This window comes from Phycodurus eques, chromosome 1 (genome assembly GCF_024500275.1).
Source record: "Phycodurus eques isolate BA_2022a chromosome 1, UOR_Pequ_1.1, whole genome shotgun sequence".
Classification (NCBI taxonomy): domain Eukaryota; kingdom Metazoa; phylum Chordata; class Actinopteri; order Syngnathiformes; family Syngnathidae; genus Phycodurus; species Phycodurus eques.
The window spans coordinates 28,479,687-28,496,579 of NC_084525.1; the positions used below are offsets into that span (position 1 = coordinate 28,479,687).

At 43.1% G+C, this 16,893-nt stretch overlaps 1 protein-coding gene across 1 annotated transcript in view; it reads right to left on the bottom strand.

Moving 5' to 3' along the window:
- LOC133407785 (uncharacterized) overlaps window positions 1-16,893 on the bottom strand; it is a 41,019-nt gene that overhangs the window by 23,852 nt on the left and 274 nt on the right. Inside the window, exons 2-4 of the mRNA XM_061686030.1 lie at window positions 15,897-16,395; window positions 15,467-15,629; window positions 6,803-6,914 (exon numbers count right to left, since the gene is read on the bottom strand). Coding sequence (XP_061542014.1) covers window positions 6,803-6,914; window positions 15,467-15,629; window positions 15,897-16,395 — 774 coding nt within the window. The remainder of the gene's footprint in view (window positions 1-6,802; window positions 6,915-15,466; window positions 15,630-15,896; window positions 16,396-16,893) is intronic.

Below are 16,893 nucleotides of genomic sequence, written 5' to 3' on the forward strand. Positions count from 1 at the left end.
CTCTGTCAATTGACTGTCTGTTGTCGTACTAGAGCGGCTCCAACTACCGGAGACAAATTCCTTGTGGGTTTTTAGGGCATACTTGGCAAATAAAGATGATTCTGATTCTGATAAACATTGTCGTCTTTCTGTCCTGGGTTTGAATTATTTAATAATAAAAAAGAAAAGATCTCAAAAACACTGAAAGATCATGACAATTAATTGAGATTTAGCAATTCGATGATGCATTTACCTTAATTACTGAAAATTATCCATATTGGGCCTGTACTGACTCGGTATCGGATCAATACCAAAATATGCAGTATCCCACACCAGTAGTGTGTGGTCTCTACGTTTTGAAATTTGTTAAAATGTTGCAAGTTGGTATGTTTTTACCCGCTTTACATAATGATCCTTCTTTACATAGAGTTGGTTTTGGACCTAATATAAACTTAAGTATTTGGACAAAGAGTAGTTTTAATCTTCGTAGTTTGAGCTTGCCTTTGTACACCACCATGATGGATCTGGAAAAAAAAAATCATCAAGATGTGATTGAAGCGTAGACTCCAACTTTAACTTAAAAACAAAAATATACTGCAGCATTTACCGTACAGGAATTATAGCCAGAGGTGGGTAGGAACACGTTACATTTACTCAAGTAACATTTTGGATGAATTGTACTTGTCAGAGTAGTTTTAATGAAACATACGTTTTACTTTTACTTAAGTATTTATTTTAAGAAACAGTACTTTTACTCCATTACAATAATCTACATGCCGCTTGCAACGTTCATTTGTCAATAATTGTGTCCGCGATCTATTTTTGGACTTGCGTTTGCGACTTCTGCATCATGCGCTGTTGGTCCAATCCACCGTGATTACCACGGTGCTGTTTGACTCAAGGTCACCAATCAAACGACACAAGAAAGTCACATGTTCGCAAACAAGGTTTTCTATTGGTCGTCACGGACCAATCAGAGTGAGTCGTGACTCATGTTTACATTACAAATGATGAAAAACAACAGCTTTAACGTAGTTTTGTCACTGCCCAAACTTGGATATTTCAGCCCACTTCTAACTTGAGAAAAGACCAGCGGTAAGTGACAGATGTTTTTGCTGTTGTTTTGGCTCTGCATATGGCAACATTAGCACTATTTTATGGTCACAAGTAACTGTAAACCATGCATCTTGTTCTCTCTCTCTCTCTCTCTCTCTCTCACACACACACACACACACACACACACACACACACACATTTATTAATAAGTTTGGTCAGCAAACAGCTTCTTCATTCATTCATTTTAGTGGATAAAGCAAATCATGTTTTTGTAAGGCCCCATGTGTTGTTGTTCCCCCACTTAAAAATTGAAATGGTGACGTGTGTGTGTGTTCGAGCGCGTGTGTGCGTGTGTGTGTGTGGACTCCCACCGGACATGAGTTTGAATGTGATCTGTTCTGAACACAGCCACATGTGAGTTACAGGAGGGAGTGCTTCCTTGTGCAACCTGATTTATTTTTAGTTCCATCCATACATCCATTTTCTACCGCTTATCTGAGGTCGGGTCGCGGGCGCAGTAGATTTAGCAAGGACACCCAGACTTCCCTCTCCCCAGCCACTTCATCCAACTCTTGCGGGGGGATCCGGAGGCGTTCCCAGGCCAGCCGAAGGATGTAGTCTCTCCAGCGTGTCCTGGGTCTTGCCCGGGGGACGTGCCCGGAACACCTCACCAGGGAGGCGTCCGGGAGGCATCCGAATCAGATGCCCCAGCCACCTCATCTGGCTCCTCTCGATGTGGAGGAGCAGCGGCTCTACTCTGAGATCCTCCCGGATACCTGTGGTTCTCACCCTATCTCTAAGGGAGACCCCGGACGCCCTGCGAAGTAAACTAATTTCGTCCGCTTGTATCCAGGATCTCGTTCTTTCGGTCACGACCCACAACTCCTGACCATGGATGAGGGAAGGAACCTAGATCAACCGGTAAATCGAGAGCTTCGCCTTTCGGCTTAGCTCCTTCTTTACCACAACGGATTGACTGCAGATCGTTGTAGCATCACTGCAGATGCTACAACGATCCGTCTGTCGATCCCCCGTTCTATTCTTCCCCCATTCATGAACAAGACTCCAAGATACTTGAACTGCTCCACTTGGGGAAGGATCTCATCCCCGACCTGGAGAGGGCACGCCACCCTTTTCCGACTGAGGACCATGGTCTCATATTTGGAGGTGCTGATTCTCATCCCAGCCGCTTCACACTCAGCTGCGAACTGCTCTAGGGAGAGTTGGAGGTCATGGCTTGATGAAGCCAACAGAACCACATCATCTGCAAAAAGCAGAGATGCAATACTGAGGCCCCCAAACCAGACCCCATCTACGCCTCGGCTGCGCCAAGAAATTCTATCCATAAAAGTTATGAAAAGAATCGGTGACAAAGGGAAGCCTTGGCGGAGTCCAACTCTCACCGGGAACGAGTCCGACTTACTGCCGGATATGCGGACCAAACTTTGACTCCGGTCGTACAGGGACCGAACAGCCCGTATCAGGGGGTTCGGTACCCCATACTCCCGAAGCATCACCTTACAGGAACCCCCGAGGGACACGGTCAAAGGACCCTGCCAAGGGTGTGGAGCTGGTCCACTGTTCCACGGTCAGGATGAAAACCACACTGCTCCTCCTGAATCTGAGATTCGACTTCCCGATGGACCCTCCTCTCCAGCACCCCTGAATAGACCTTAGCAGGGAGGCTGAGGAGTGTGATCCCCCTGTAGTTGGAACACACCCTCCACGTGTTGGTCCCCCTTCTTAAAAAGGGGGACCAACACGGGACCAATTCGCCCGGAGTTCCTCAAGGCTCTGGATGTTGTAGGGCTGTCCTGGTTAACACGCCTCTGTAACATCGCGTGGACATCGGGGACAGTGCCTCTGGATTGGCAGACTGGGGTGTTGGTCCCCCTTTTTTTATTTTTAGTTATTTTATTTAAACATTATTTAACCAGGTATGAGACCAGTTAAAACAGAACATTTTTTTTGAAATGGTGACCTGGCCGAGAAGTCAGGAAGTTAAACATCAAGTCCAAGTCAATTATATTCAAGTTTATTTCAGTTGTTTATTTTCACCTCCCCTCTCAAAAAGACACAAAAATAAATCAGTTGAATTGTGCAAATTATAGGTCACATTAATGATGGAAAAAGTTTGAAAATGATTTATCTTGGTCAAAATTCTTTTACAACACAAAAACCTGGCATTTGAACAGGTGTGGATAGACTTTTTACATCCACTGCAGCCTTGTTCCTGTTTTTGTAATCTGCCTGGTGAGCCTACAGTATTGGGCTGTTTAACAAGTAGAAACAATATAGTATAAGACCATTTGTTGGAGCTGAATTTGCCTTCATGTATTTTATATATATATATTTTATAAAGATTTTATCTATTATGTTTTATCTTAAGTGATATTGTTCATCATTATCTGAATTTGCAATTCAGATAATGATGAACTCAAAAAATATTTGAGTTATTTTTTATTTTATTTGACATTCACGCTCTGATTTAAACAAAAATGAACCAGTAGTTATTCAATAGTCACTCATTACTTGAGTCGTTTTTTCACGGATTACTTTCTTACTGTTACTGAAGTGATTATTTGGAGGACTTTATTTTACTTTTACTTGAGTCATATTATTCTTATGTAACAGTACTCTTACTTGAGTACAATATTTGGCGACTCTACCCACCTCAGATTAAAGCCATAAGCAGACTCTTGATTTTCAGGGGACCATCAGAGGTATTTAACATCATTGCAAATCACGAGTTCATGAGTGTTTATCAGTGGTGTGACTGCTGACAGAAGTATTGATGGATGGTGACATTGAACATACTATGAAACTGCCTCGGAATTTGAAGTCAATGGCCTTATCGCAATAGACGAGCATGATTATCACTCAATGGAGGCAAAAGTGAAGGCAGCAAATTCCACAAACAGGCAGCACGTCATTGACATTGCAGTCATTGACTGCATTGTATCTTCCTCCTAGGATTAAAAACGATCATGCTGATTCTTACAATCATTCCAAACACCCTAAAAAATGGTAATACCCTGCATAGAGTGGATTTTATTCCTAAATTATCAAATTAACTTCAATCACATCTTAATCGGTCTATTTGAAATCTATTGCGGTGGAGTATAGAGGCAAAAATCATAGAACTCTGTTACAGTCCAAACACTTCGAGACCTAACGGTACGTCCACATGTTGACCGTTTTCATACACTTTCAAACCGGGTGTTCCTCTCCAGCCTCGGTGGAGCCATTTAGTGCCTGCATTGACTTTAATCCTTGCTCGTGCTCCTTTCTGTCATTTGTTTCTGAACTCCAAACCAAATGCATTGACTTTTTCATGAGACCGCCTCGTGCCTCCGGAGCGCCACCGGACATTAATATTGCAGCACCTGTTGGGAGAGCTTCTTTTTAAGATTGTATTCCTGAGGCACACACAGTGGCCCATTAAAATATATATTATGTTTTCATAGAATAAATAAAATCCTTCCCCTCCACAGTACATTAGATCACTGGGTGCCCTCCAGGGGGGGTCAGCATCCTAATCCAGTGAGTTAACTGCAAGTAGGAAGCCACTTTCACCTGACCTTCCAGAGGGCATGTCAATAGTTTCCGTCTCCACAAATATCCTGGGATAAAAATTTTATTACCACATTGCTCTGGTAAAAGGTTCTGCCATCTGCTCTTTAGTATGGGAACCCTGCGCATGCAGAAGAGGACACATTTGCAGCCTGTCTTGATTGCCGTAGCCATACTGAGCCGTGACTCCCAATAGTGCTTCAGATGTGGCTTCTGCAGTTTAACCTACGTAGACTGGTGTGGCATTTTTTGCTGGCCTTAACACTAGTAGTATTCAATGAGAGAATACAGCCACACTGTGTGTATTGTTTTGCTCGTCTCTGCTTTCCTCAGTCTGTCTCGCGATGCAGTTGAATTGTTATTGTCAGAGAGTTGGACTGAAATCTATTATATCACACACTTTGCCACGTGTTAAAAACAAAATAATTAATTATGCTCTTGTCACTGGGGGCAGACGAACTGCTGCACCAATGCGCACCTCTGCCTTTCAATTATTATTGCTAAGATCGATCATTTCACCTTTAATTCTTCTTTTTTTCTTTTCTTTTTTTTTACATCTTCTTCCATTGGCCAATACAGGTAGTGGAGGTACATATATGCTCTGAAAGTGATTGCTTTCACCTGAAAAGGGTCTATCACCCACTGATAAGTGACCTAAAGCGGTAAACCATAGCAAGAATCAAGTCAAATTTGAGCATTTTTCCTCCCTTGCAATTGAGCTTGGTTTATATTTTTCATTCCGATTGAAGATGTGACGTGATCTATTCCGATCTGGTGTTTACATGGGCCATTACATTTAATGAGGAACACCCGTATTACAGACGTGTGACATGAGCGGCTCTATATTCACATCACGTAAGTTTTCAAGGTGGAACTCAGTCGTCCGTTTAGCACAGTAGTTGCAATTGTTCTTTGAACACTTATTAAAGCAACAGCTTGATAAAAACAAGTTAGTATTTAAAGTATTTAAAAATAAGCTCCACGTCGCATACGTGCTCTGTTTGGAAGCCGCCATATTTTTCAATGCATAAACGATGACGGCACTGCAAATTTACTCTAAAGCAGAACATGCGCAGACTGACTGTGCGCATTGAACCCTTTACATGACTTTTGATCGGTTAAGGGAAAGGGATGTTCTACCGCTGTGCAACCGAATAAAATTCCATTCAGTTTCAGCCTGATTATTCTGATGGAGATGTCTAGCTGAGGCATTCTTATTCGGTTTGGTCTTCTAACCCGATTCTAATCAGAATGCAAGACTCCGTGTTAACACGACTGTCGACAAAGGCGCGATTCTCAAATGTCTGTGAATAATTATCCTGAGCAATGATCCTGTGCTGTGGGGTATGTTATATTATGTGTGATTTTTCCTCCCTCATCTCCTTATGTGTTTGGTCAACATCCACTCCACGAACTGTTACCAGACAGAAATAGAGGAGCAACTGGTTGTGTTGAGTCATTAACCACGATAGAAATGACAAGGAGAAGAGTTTGCAGCCACAAGGTAGTTACCAGATAAGCAGTTTGCCGAGATTCTTCTAGTTCTTCTTCTGCAACTACTCTTTCTTCTTCTTTGTATTTTCCAGCAGTTACGCCATGTGGCGCTATGCTATCTTTCACAGGTTAGTCTTGGTACGACGAGAGACATTGTGGTGTGGTGTGCTGTGTTGGTCATCCTGAGTACAACAGGCACACATACTGAGTTTTTCCTCATCTTGTGTTGGCGTTACATTTAAAAAAATCAGTTAAGATGTTAAAAGCCGGTATGCGTGTAGCCCGATAATTCAACTGGGAGAGACTCCAGCTCACTTGTGATCCCGAACAGGCTGAGCGGTGTAGAAAATAGATGACTCAAGAGTTCAACCACACAATATTTTCCATAGAAAAGATAATGAAAGATAATGTGTGATCTGAGAGCTTTATTGTCTGACTGTGCCATATTATTTACTTTCTGTTTTCAAAAATGTTTGGTCAGCTAAAATCAATAAAACAACTTATCATGCCTCTCACTTGTTTCAGTGTCACAATGATAGCATGAAGACCTTCTTTAAGTTGAAATAGGACACCACTGAAAGCCAATGGGTGAAATGCACCGCTTCCTCTATTCGCTGAGTGGGGCGCAAAGATCGACTCGTCTCTCATCTCAACGAGAAAGGAATACAAATGAGCAGGTTGGGGCCTCAAAAAGTCATACCTCCTCAGCGAGGTAATGTGCTCGTCAGACAGGCCTCCGTCCTCCTCGTTAATGACGAACAGCTTGTCCTTCAGCTCTGCAGGCTGCACCGCAAAACTTTTGAGGAAAATGTCTGCACGAACAAGAGAGTCGACAATGTGAGTCCCGGCTGATTTCTTATTTTTTTTGTCTTGTCCTTTCATGGAATGACTCGAAATAAAAAGACAAAACGTCTGCAGCCTAATTACGCCTCCCTTCTTCCAAACACCTCAGGGAAACGCACACATTTGCACCGTCAGGTCGATTTGTTTTGTTTTTAAACAAAATTCCAACGCAGCGGCGTACGAGTGTCAAGTGCTTCAAGACTTTTTCAGCAAATGTAAAACATCTAGCAAGTCAACATTTTTGCTGTCACATGTTCATCCGTCACCATCAAAAACGTCATGCGTGGGAATCAGGGCTCATTTATTAAATATTTATTTCATTTTTTTTACAATGATTATTGAATGAATGAATTATTAAGCGGTAATAAAAGAAAACAGAAGAAAAAAAACACAAAATGGCGATATTGCTCATATTATCAAATCCATAACATAATAAAACATATATTTATAAGGATATGTTAAACAAAACGTCATAATCTATGAGGGTGTGAACGAGGTACCCTGAGGTACCTTTCAAAAGTTGAGTCCAGTGAACATCAAAGCATTAACTGTCTGTGTTGTATGTTGGTTCTTTGGCTTTTTTGCAACACTTTGTCCAAAAGAAGTTATACAGTATGTGTTAAAAGCGGGGTGTCTGAAGTTAAGAATGTTTTCATGTTTTATCTTTATCTTAATATTAATATTTGTTCAATTATTTCAACACATTTATTGCTCTTAAGAATGTGAAACTATTACTTTGTAAAAGGTTTTATGATAGCGACTGTTTGACCTGACTCTGGAAGAGATTATTTCTGTTTCCATTAATTCAGGTTGTTAAAATGTTGTTGTTGTTGTTGTTTTACATTAATCGCCATCCCAGAATGGATTGTGCTCGACCTTTAGATGTTCCACTCTAACTTCACTTTTGTTTCCGTGACAAACCCCGACCACATCAATTACTGAGCAGTCATAAATACATAAAAAAATTTTGGGGACACATTATGCTTTAAAAAAAGAAAAAAAAAGAGCATTCAAAATGTGAATCAATGCTGTCCTTTCTAGTGACGACGTGAGTGTTAAACAAGACTTGACTGAGTAGGGCTTAGAGGTATACTCTTAAGTGGCCACTACTGATTAGGCAGCATACTTAAATATAAAATACATACTGTATTCATACACTCTTAAATGGTGTTCCTATTAGGTGTTTTTTTTTTTTCCTGTTCATTGAGATTAAATCTGCCCGGTGAAGCAGTAGAAATTCATGCATTCAATGTTGGTTTTTGGCCTTTCCGCTTATTTGCAGAGATTTCTCCAGCTTCTCTGAATAGTTCAATGATATTATGGACTGTGGATAATAAAATACCTACCTTGCGAATTGTACGTTGAGAAACGCGGTTCTTAAACTGTTGGACTATTGGCTCAAGCAGTTGTTCACAAAGTGGTGAACCTCGCCCCATCGTTGCTTGTGAACAACTCAGCCTTTCGGGTATACTCCTTTTATACCCAATCATGATACTCACCAGTGGAATGTTCCAAAAAGAGAGGATATTTGCAAAACCTTCATAACGTTCATCAGTTGAACATTAAATATCTTGTCTTTGTAGTGTATTTAATTGAATATAGTTGAAAAAGATTTGCAAATCATTGTTTTCTGTTTTTATTTGTTTTTTACACAATGTCCCAACTTCCTTGGAATTGCGGTTTGTGAATATTATTAGGTGGCACGGTGGACACCTCACAGTTCTGAGGACCTGGGTTCAGGTCCGGCCTCGCCTGTGTGGCGTTTCCATGTTCTCCCAGTGCCTGCGTGGGTTTTCTCCGGGTACTGCGGTTTCCTCCCACATCCCAAAAACATGTGTGGTAGGTTGATTGAAGACTGGTGTCAATGTGAGTGCGAATGGTTGTTTGTTTATATGTGCCCTGCGATTGGCTGCCAACTAGTTCAGGGTGTAGCCCGCCTCTCACCCAGAGTCAAGTGGGATAGGCTCTAGCACACCCGCGACCCTAGTGAGGATAAGCCGTCCGGAAAATGAATGAATGAATGAAATATTTTTCGTCCTGCAATTGGTAAAAATCGAGTCTTACAGTAACCAATTGAACAGTAACAGCACAAAAGAATAACAATATCCAAATCCAAGAAGATCCGAGGTCTTGTAGTGTAGTTAGTTCCTTTTTTGCACATGATTCGAACCCTTAACCGTTATGCATTATTTGCAATCTCTGGAAAAAATATATCAGAAAATTGTTAAATCAGAGGTTCACCAGTGAACGGTTGTGCTTCACAAGGTACAAGGTGCTTTTATTGTCAATTCTTCAACATGCGTAACACATAAAGAGGATTGAAATTACGGTACTCAAGGGCCTGCGGTGCTACAAAAGTAACATCATCAAAATAAATAATAGCATCAATATAAAAAGCTAAATAAAACTATGGTATATACAGTGTAAAAAGTATTAATTGAATGAAGGTGACGTGTGCAACATAGTCAAGGTCAGAGAACCAAGGCAAATAAGACATTTATAAATTAGATGACAAAACCCCAATGCTGCAAAACCCCAATGCTGCTAAAGTGGCTGGTGCGACCCTGAGTCTGGTGTGTGTGTGTGTCTGTGTGTGTGTGTGTGTGCGTGCGTGCATGTGCGCGTGTGTGTGTGTGTGTGTGTGTGTGTGTGTGACTACATGTTTGTGGGGCGTCAGAGTTCAGGTGGGCAGATGACTAGAAGAGGTAGAGGGGGCAGAGCGGCCAGAGAGTTCAGATTGCCTGACAGCCAGAATAAAACTGTCTTTGAGTCGGCTAGTCCTGTCCCGCATACTCCGCAGTCTCCTGCCTGATGGCAGCAGACCAAAGAGGCTGTGTGACGTGTGATGGGTGGCATCCCCCGCTATGCGGAAGAATTTGTGGGTGAGGCGGGTGCTGTAAATGTCCTGCAGGGAGGGAAGAGAGGTTCCAATGACCTTCTCAGCTGCCCTCCCTATGCGGTGGACAGTCTTGCGGCAGGATGCGGTGCAGGCTCCGTGCCACACAGTGATGCAGTTGGTCAAGATGCTCTCTATGGTCCCTCTGTAGAACGAGCACATGATGGGGGTCGGGGCTCTGGCTTTTCTCAGCTTGCGCAGGAAGTAGAGACACTGGTGAGCTTTCTTGGCCAGTGATGAGGTGTTGCTGGTCCAGGAGAGGTCCTCTGTGATGTGCAGTCCCAGGAACTTTGTGCTGCGCACTCTCTCTACCACAGCACCATTGATGTTCAGGGGAGCATGCTAGGGGGTGCGCTTTCCTGAAAACCACAACAATCTCCTTGGTTTTTTCCACATTTAGGGAGAGATTGTTGTCCGAGCACCACCCGGCCAGGCGGCTCACCTCACTCATGTAGTCTGTCTCGTCCCCGTTGCTGATGAGACCCACCACAGTTGTGTTGTCTGTGAACTTGATGAAGAGGTTGGAGCTGTATGTCGGTGTGCAGGGTGAAGAGAAGGGGACTCAACACACAACCTTGAGGGGCCCCCATGTTCAGAGTGACGGTGCTGGATGTGTTGCTGCTGACCCATACTGCCTGTGGTCTCCCTGTCAGAAAGTCCAGCAGGCAGTTGCGTATCGAAGTGTTGAGCCCCAGCTGGTCCATTTTGTAGATAAGTTGTTGCGGGATAATGGTATTGAATACTGAGCTGAGGTCTATGAACAGCAGTCTGACATGAGTCCTTACAGTCCAGATGTGTGAGGGCAGAGTGGAGGGCGTTGGAGACAGCGTCATCGATTGACCGGAGGTCCAAAGAGGGGTGGAGGGGAAGTACTTGATGTGGTACATGACGAGCCGCTCGAAGCACTTCATCAAGATGGGAGTGAGAGCTACCGCACCGTAGTCATTGAGGAAGGAGGGAGACAACTTCTTTGCGACCGGGATGATGGTGGTGGCTTTGAAGCACGTGGGGACAACACCATGACTCAAGGAGGCATCTGTGAGTTCAGCTGCACAGTCCCTCGCAACACGACCAGGTATGTTATCTTTTCGTGTGTTGATCCTATCGAGAGATCTTTTCACGCTGTCCCGGGTCAGTGTCAGCACTTGGTCACCAGGAGGGGGTGGAGTCTTGTGTGCAGGGGTGCTGTTGTGTGCCTCAAAGTGAGCAAAGAAGTCATGAGTTCCTTTTTTTTTTTACCTGTCATGTTCAGCTTCATGGCCATACAGAATTGTGGATCTGTATGCCTTTTATGCTGTAACAATTTTGCTCTGCAGCAGGGGCGTTTGAAATACTTTTTTAATTATTCTGATGTTTATTGAAAATACAGCCGGACAGAAAAGTGTTTTAGGGGACAGACGGAGAGAGAGAATGGACAAGGGGAATAGGCGTGTGAACCAAAGCAGAACAACAGTTACACAGTCTAGATATTGGACCACAAGTAACATTACGACAGTCAAATCGTGTCAAGCCAGAGAAATATGAAGAACCACCACCCACACTATTACCATGGTTACCAGGTCCCCGACTGCCAACCATTATCCCTGTACCGTGGTCGTGTGTGATGGGGTGTCATGCATTAAAATTGGGGAGACTGGTGGGGGTGAGGTGAAACGCTCACGGGGCAATGATGACCCGCAACCGTCACCCCCAACCAGGTCAACTAGCTTCCCAAAGGATGTGCGAATGTACTGTATGTGGTGCATTAAAAATCCACGGGGGAAAGGCATGACGGGCCAAAACACCTGGCCGAATGTCCTCCCCAGCCCAGCACTGCCCTCCCCCCACTGACGGGTGTATGATGCATAAAAACTGGAGGTCAGGCAGGACAGAGAAGGGGGGTGACCAGACCGGAGACCAGCACAGATGTGCCAGTACCCTGCCCAGCGTCCGCCTCATCATTCCTCATGCCAGGCCCTCAGGGGACCCTGAATGAGATGTGAATGTGTCCAATGTGTGAAATATGGACAGTATGAATAATACAAATGTGCAGAGTGTATGAAGTAAGAGGTTAGACCCCTGTGGACCCGGCCCGGCTAGAAGACCACAGCGAAAAGGGGGGGGGCTGCGCCTCCCCACCCTAGAGCTGATACCAGCTAATATTCATGATTTCCAACCTAAAACTACATGTGTGTTTACATTCTCCATATATAATATTGTGCTGGGGTGGGCAAACATTGGATTTTAAAAGCGGACAGATCAGCCCTTTCATTCAAAGATGAGGTTACAAAAAAATAGATATAAAAAATGTCTATGTACAGTTGAAACCAGATGTCTACATATACTATATAAAAAGACGCTTTTTTCTCACTATCTTGACATGAAATCAGACTAAACTCGTTATTGTTGTAATTAGGATTACCAAAATGATTTATATTTGTTAAACACCAGAATAATGAGAAGATTTTAGGCAATTATCCATTACTTTCTTCAAAGTCAGAAGTTAACACACAGTAAGATTACTATGCCTTCATCAATTTGGGAAAACCCAGATAATGATGTCATTTCTTTGGTAATTTCTGGTATTGACGACATTTGAGTTAATTAGAGACACACCTTTGGATGTATTTGAGCGAGACACACCTGAAACACACTGCTTCCTTGTAAATCATCATGGGACAGTCAAAAGAAATTAGATGCGCTATCAGGAACAGAATTGTAGACTTGCACAAGTCTGGTTGATCCTTAGGTGCAATTTCCAGATGCCTGAAGGTAGCACGTTCATCTGTTCAAACAATTATACGCAAGTTATAAACACCATGGGAATGTACAGCCATCTGACCGCTCAGGAAGGAGACAGGTTCTGTGTTCCAGAAATATACGAGCTTTGGTCCAAACTGTGCCTATCAACCCAAGAACAAAAGCAAAAGACCTTGTGAAGATGCTGACTGACGCTAATAAGAGTATGTCATGGGCTGAAAGGCCACTCTGTCAGGAAGAAACAATTACTCCAAAAGAAAGACTTAAAAAAGAAAAGACAGGTCATAGTTTGTAAATTCACACAGGAATGAAGACCTTCATTTCAGGAGACAGGTCCTATGGTCTGATTAAACTCAAATTGAGCTGTTTACAAAGTGACTTGACTAACCACCCAAGTCAAACAACAACTGAAAGAGTCTGTGGCAAAAGCCTGGAAAAGCCTCGCACAAAAAATAAAAATAAAGCCAAGAGGCAGAAAGGGAAAGAATCCTATTAAAGATGTTTGCATCGATGAAACTTGACTCCTGGAGGAGTTTGGGTGTATTTTTACATCTCCAAAAAGTAACATGTTTTTTTCTTCCATTTAGTTGTAATGAACATAACCATCCATCCATTTTCTGAGCCGCTTATCCTCACAAGGGTCGCGGGAGTGCTGGAGCCTATCCCAGCTATCATCGGGCAGAGGGCACTATGGTCCCTCTGTAGAATGAGCACATGAAGTGGGTCGAGACGCTGGTGAGCTCTCTTGGCCAGTGATGAGGTGTTGCTGGTCCAGGAGAGGTCCTCCCTGAACTGGTTGCCAGCCAATTGCAGGGCAGAACATAACCATAAGATTGGAATAAATATTATACAGTACTGTATATGTCTGTATTATGTATTTACATGGCCGAGGCTGGTTACCCGGAACAACATTTCCAGGTTTTTGCCAGAGAATTTGAGGATTCTAAGGGAACCAGAGCTACGTAGCACATTCTACATCCATATTTCATAAATATGTGGACTGTAATTATGTTGCCCGCCTGCACATTCACGCTGATTTAGCAAGCCGCCGCCCACAACCAGATCTCTGTGCCTGAGCCACTTGAAGGACTTGGTGAGGGGAAGCTTGTGAAATGTTCTCCCCTCACTGTGCTCTTGAAATATACGAGCAGCGTACCTTCAGTTAATCAGAAGAGAAAAGCTTTTGAAAAGGAAAAACAATATGGCCCACTTCTGGAAAAGCACTAAAGAAGGTGGTAACACACTGCAGCCTGCAGGCCAAGTTGAGAAACAGTATCTATCAGCTTCAAAAAGTAGTGAAACATGATTTGCTTGTGCTCACATATTTGGATCTCTGGGGTCCCTGGCTAGCCATTAATGTGTAAAATTGCACATTTAAATATATTTTTGTGAGTTGTCTACATCGGGAAATGTGTCTTTGAGCAAGCCGTTCAGATTTCGGCCTGACTGTGTGTTGGCAATCTTCTTATCGCCTTGTCCGTCTTGATTTAGAGCAACAATACTATCTTTCAGATCCTAGAGAATTATTTGCCCTGAGGTGCCATATTGAACTTCCAGTGACCTGTCTGTATGAGGGTCTGAGATAAGAACACACCTCCTCCCCAATCACACATTAAGACATTATTGGCTGTGTGTTGAGTTACTTTGAGGGGACAATAAATTTACACTGTTCTACAAGCGGTACAGTTACTACTTGACATTGTAGCTAAGTGTCATTTCTTCACTGTTGTCCCATGAAAAGATAATGAAATATTTACACAAATTTGAAGGTTGTAGTCACTTTCTTGAGGTACCCACTGTACCTGAGGGCTTGGGGATGTGTCACACACCTTTTTTTTTTTTTTTTTTCCCCAGACTCAGGGCTTGAGCTCGTAGCCACCAGTCACCCCTGGTTGTCATTGTTCCGAAATGTGGGTTGAAGAATAGTGGCTTATTTGCATGAGGCCAGTCCCCTCAAAACAGGCAACTTTCACAACAGGGATTTTCAATGCATTTTCAATGAGTTTTTGGAGACAAATAAAATTTTGTAATTCAGTAAATCCATCCATCGATTTTCTGTACCGATTTATCCTCACAAAGGCCGCGGGCGTGCTGGAGCCTATCCCAGCTATCTTCGGGCGAGAGGCGGGGTACACCCTGAACTTGTCGCCAGCCAGTCGGGGGGCACATAGAAACAAATAACCATTCGCGCACACATTCACACCTAAGGGCAATTTAGAGTCAATCAACCTACTATGCATGTTTTGAGGATGTGGGAGGAAACCGGAGTGCCCGGAGAAAACCCACGCAGGCACAGGGAGAACATGCAAACTCTACACAGGCGGGGCTGGGATTTGAACCCCGGTCCTTAGAACTGTGAGGCAGATGTGCTAACAAGTCGTCACCGTTCCGCCCCTAATTCAGTAAATATTAAAGATAATTTAGTTTTCATTCAAGTCTGCATGTATGTGAATATCAAAGACAAGTCGGTATTTCACTGAACCTACATGTTTTTGTAAACAAAGACAATTTAGTCTCCAACAAAGTCAACATTCACATTTTTGTAAATCCCAGTCTTCAATTACCGAACATACGTGATTTTGGAAGCCAACAAACACATTTTTGTAAATATCAGAGACAATTTAAGTCTTCAATGAATCATATACTGTACATGTTTTTTTAAAACTTTAAAGAAATTCAGATTTTTTGCCAAAGCTGATGGATGCATTCTTGTAAATGTTAATGACAATTTAGCCGTTAACTAAGATAACACGTGTCTTTGTGAATGTCAAATACAATTTCGTCTTTAATCAACAATTCATGTTTTTAGAAACAGCGACCCAAGCCTTCCCATACTTGCCCTCTTTTTGGAATTTGCAATAAATCTCATTATGAGTGGTTACTTACTGAAGTTGTGTGCAATCTTTTGGTTGAGCATGATGTGTTGTGCACTGCTGGGTTCCGGTGCTCCAAAGGACCCCGCGTTTTCAACAGAAAATTGCATGTCCAAACGCGTTGTGTCAACTTCAACGTGTTGTTGGCTTCCTTTCCCCCAAAATGATTTTACAATCTGCAGAGAAACAACAACAACAACAACAACAACAAAAAACTGTAGGAGAAATGGACACATTACAAAAATAATAACCCTGTACCAGATAATTAATGACGATACATGATAGCATATCATAACAATGCCCATATACCTTGGAAATATGCCACCTGGTGGCTGTGACTAGTATAAGGACGACAGAGAAATTGTGCTTGACCTTATCGGTTCCACTGGATGTTTAAATCCCAATTATTTGATGTAGAATACATGGGTTATGTGGTGTGGTACCTTATCAGTACCAACGAGGTCCCAGTGGAAAGCCTTGGTGTGATGTGGTGTGGTCTTTCGTGGACCGATCTTGAAATCGAGAGGTAAAGGTGGGGGTGGCGGGATGTCCTTGGTGCAAGGTACTTTGTCCCCTACCGAGCCTGCTGTATGCCGGTGAGGATGCCCTCTGCTAGAGGGTGGTGGGCCAAGGTGGGAGGGGGTAGCATCGGGGGCGGTCTGCTTTGGAACTTCTTGGGGGGGATTTGGATTCATGTCGCCAGCTGAATTTGGGTCTTCATAAACATCCTCACCAGCGGACTCGACATCAGAGCCGTTGATGTCCTCTCCTATGTCTTCTGCTATGCTTAGATGTCGGAGGCTCTCGTTGACCTCAAGCATGCGTTCACTCTTGGACTTTCTTCTCCAGTCCGAACACACCTTGTGAATGGCCTGGACCCAGGCATCGCGCTCCGTCTGGACAGTACCAGGAAGTGGCTGACACGATGGGGGCACTCTGAAGCTGTAATAAACCAGCAAGCCACACTGTCCTTATCCTTTGTACTGCTTTGATGGAATATATTGTTGAGAGGTGTTTGATATAGATAGGAATGTCACTTCCTTCGAAAATTGCTTGTGAAAGTGCATCACGGCATATCGTAGTAATTGTCAGGTACTGTTATGTCCCAAGTGTGGTGATTCTTAGATTAGTGTGCCGTGAGCGCTCTTCAGGTGTGCCGTGGTTAATTAGTAATCTATCCCACTTGGAGGAAAGAAGGTTTTTCTCCCAGAAAACATTTTCAAAATAGAAAAGTTACAAACAAGCATGTCATTTTGCTCCTGGACTGACTATAAATCTCCTGGGATATAGTGATATTGTATTTTAATGTAAGTGAAAATCTGCGTGAAACATTTACAAAATTCATTATTTGTCGCATATAACAATGCAGCATCCCTGCAAGATTCTGAGTCACGTGTCCTATTATAAGCTTTTGTGTTCTTGCTTTGTCAAGTGGGGTGC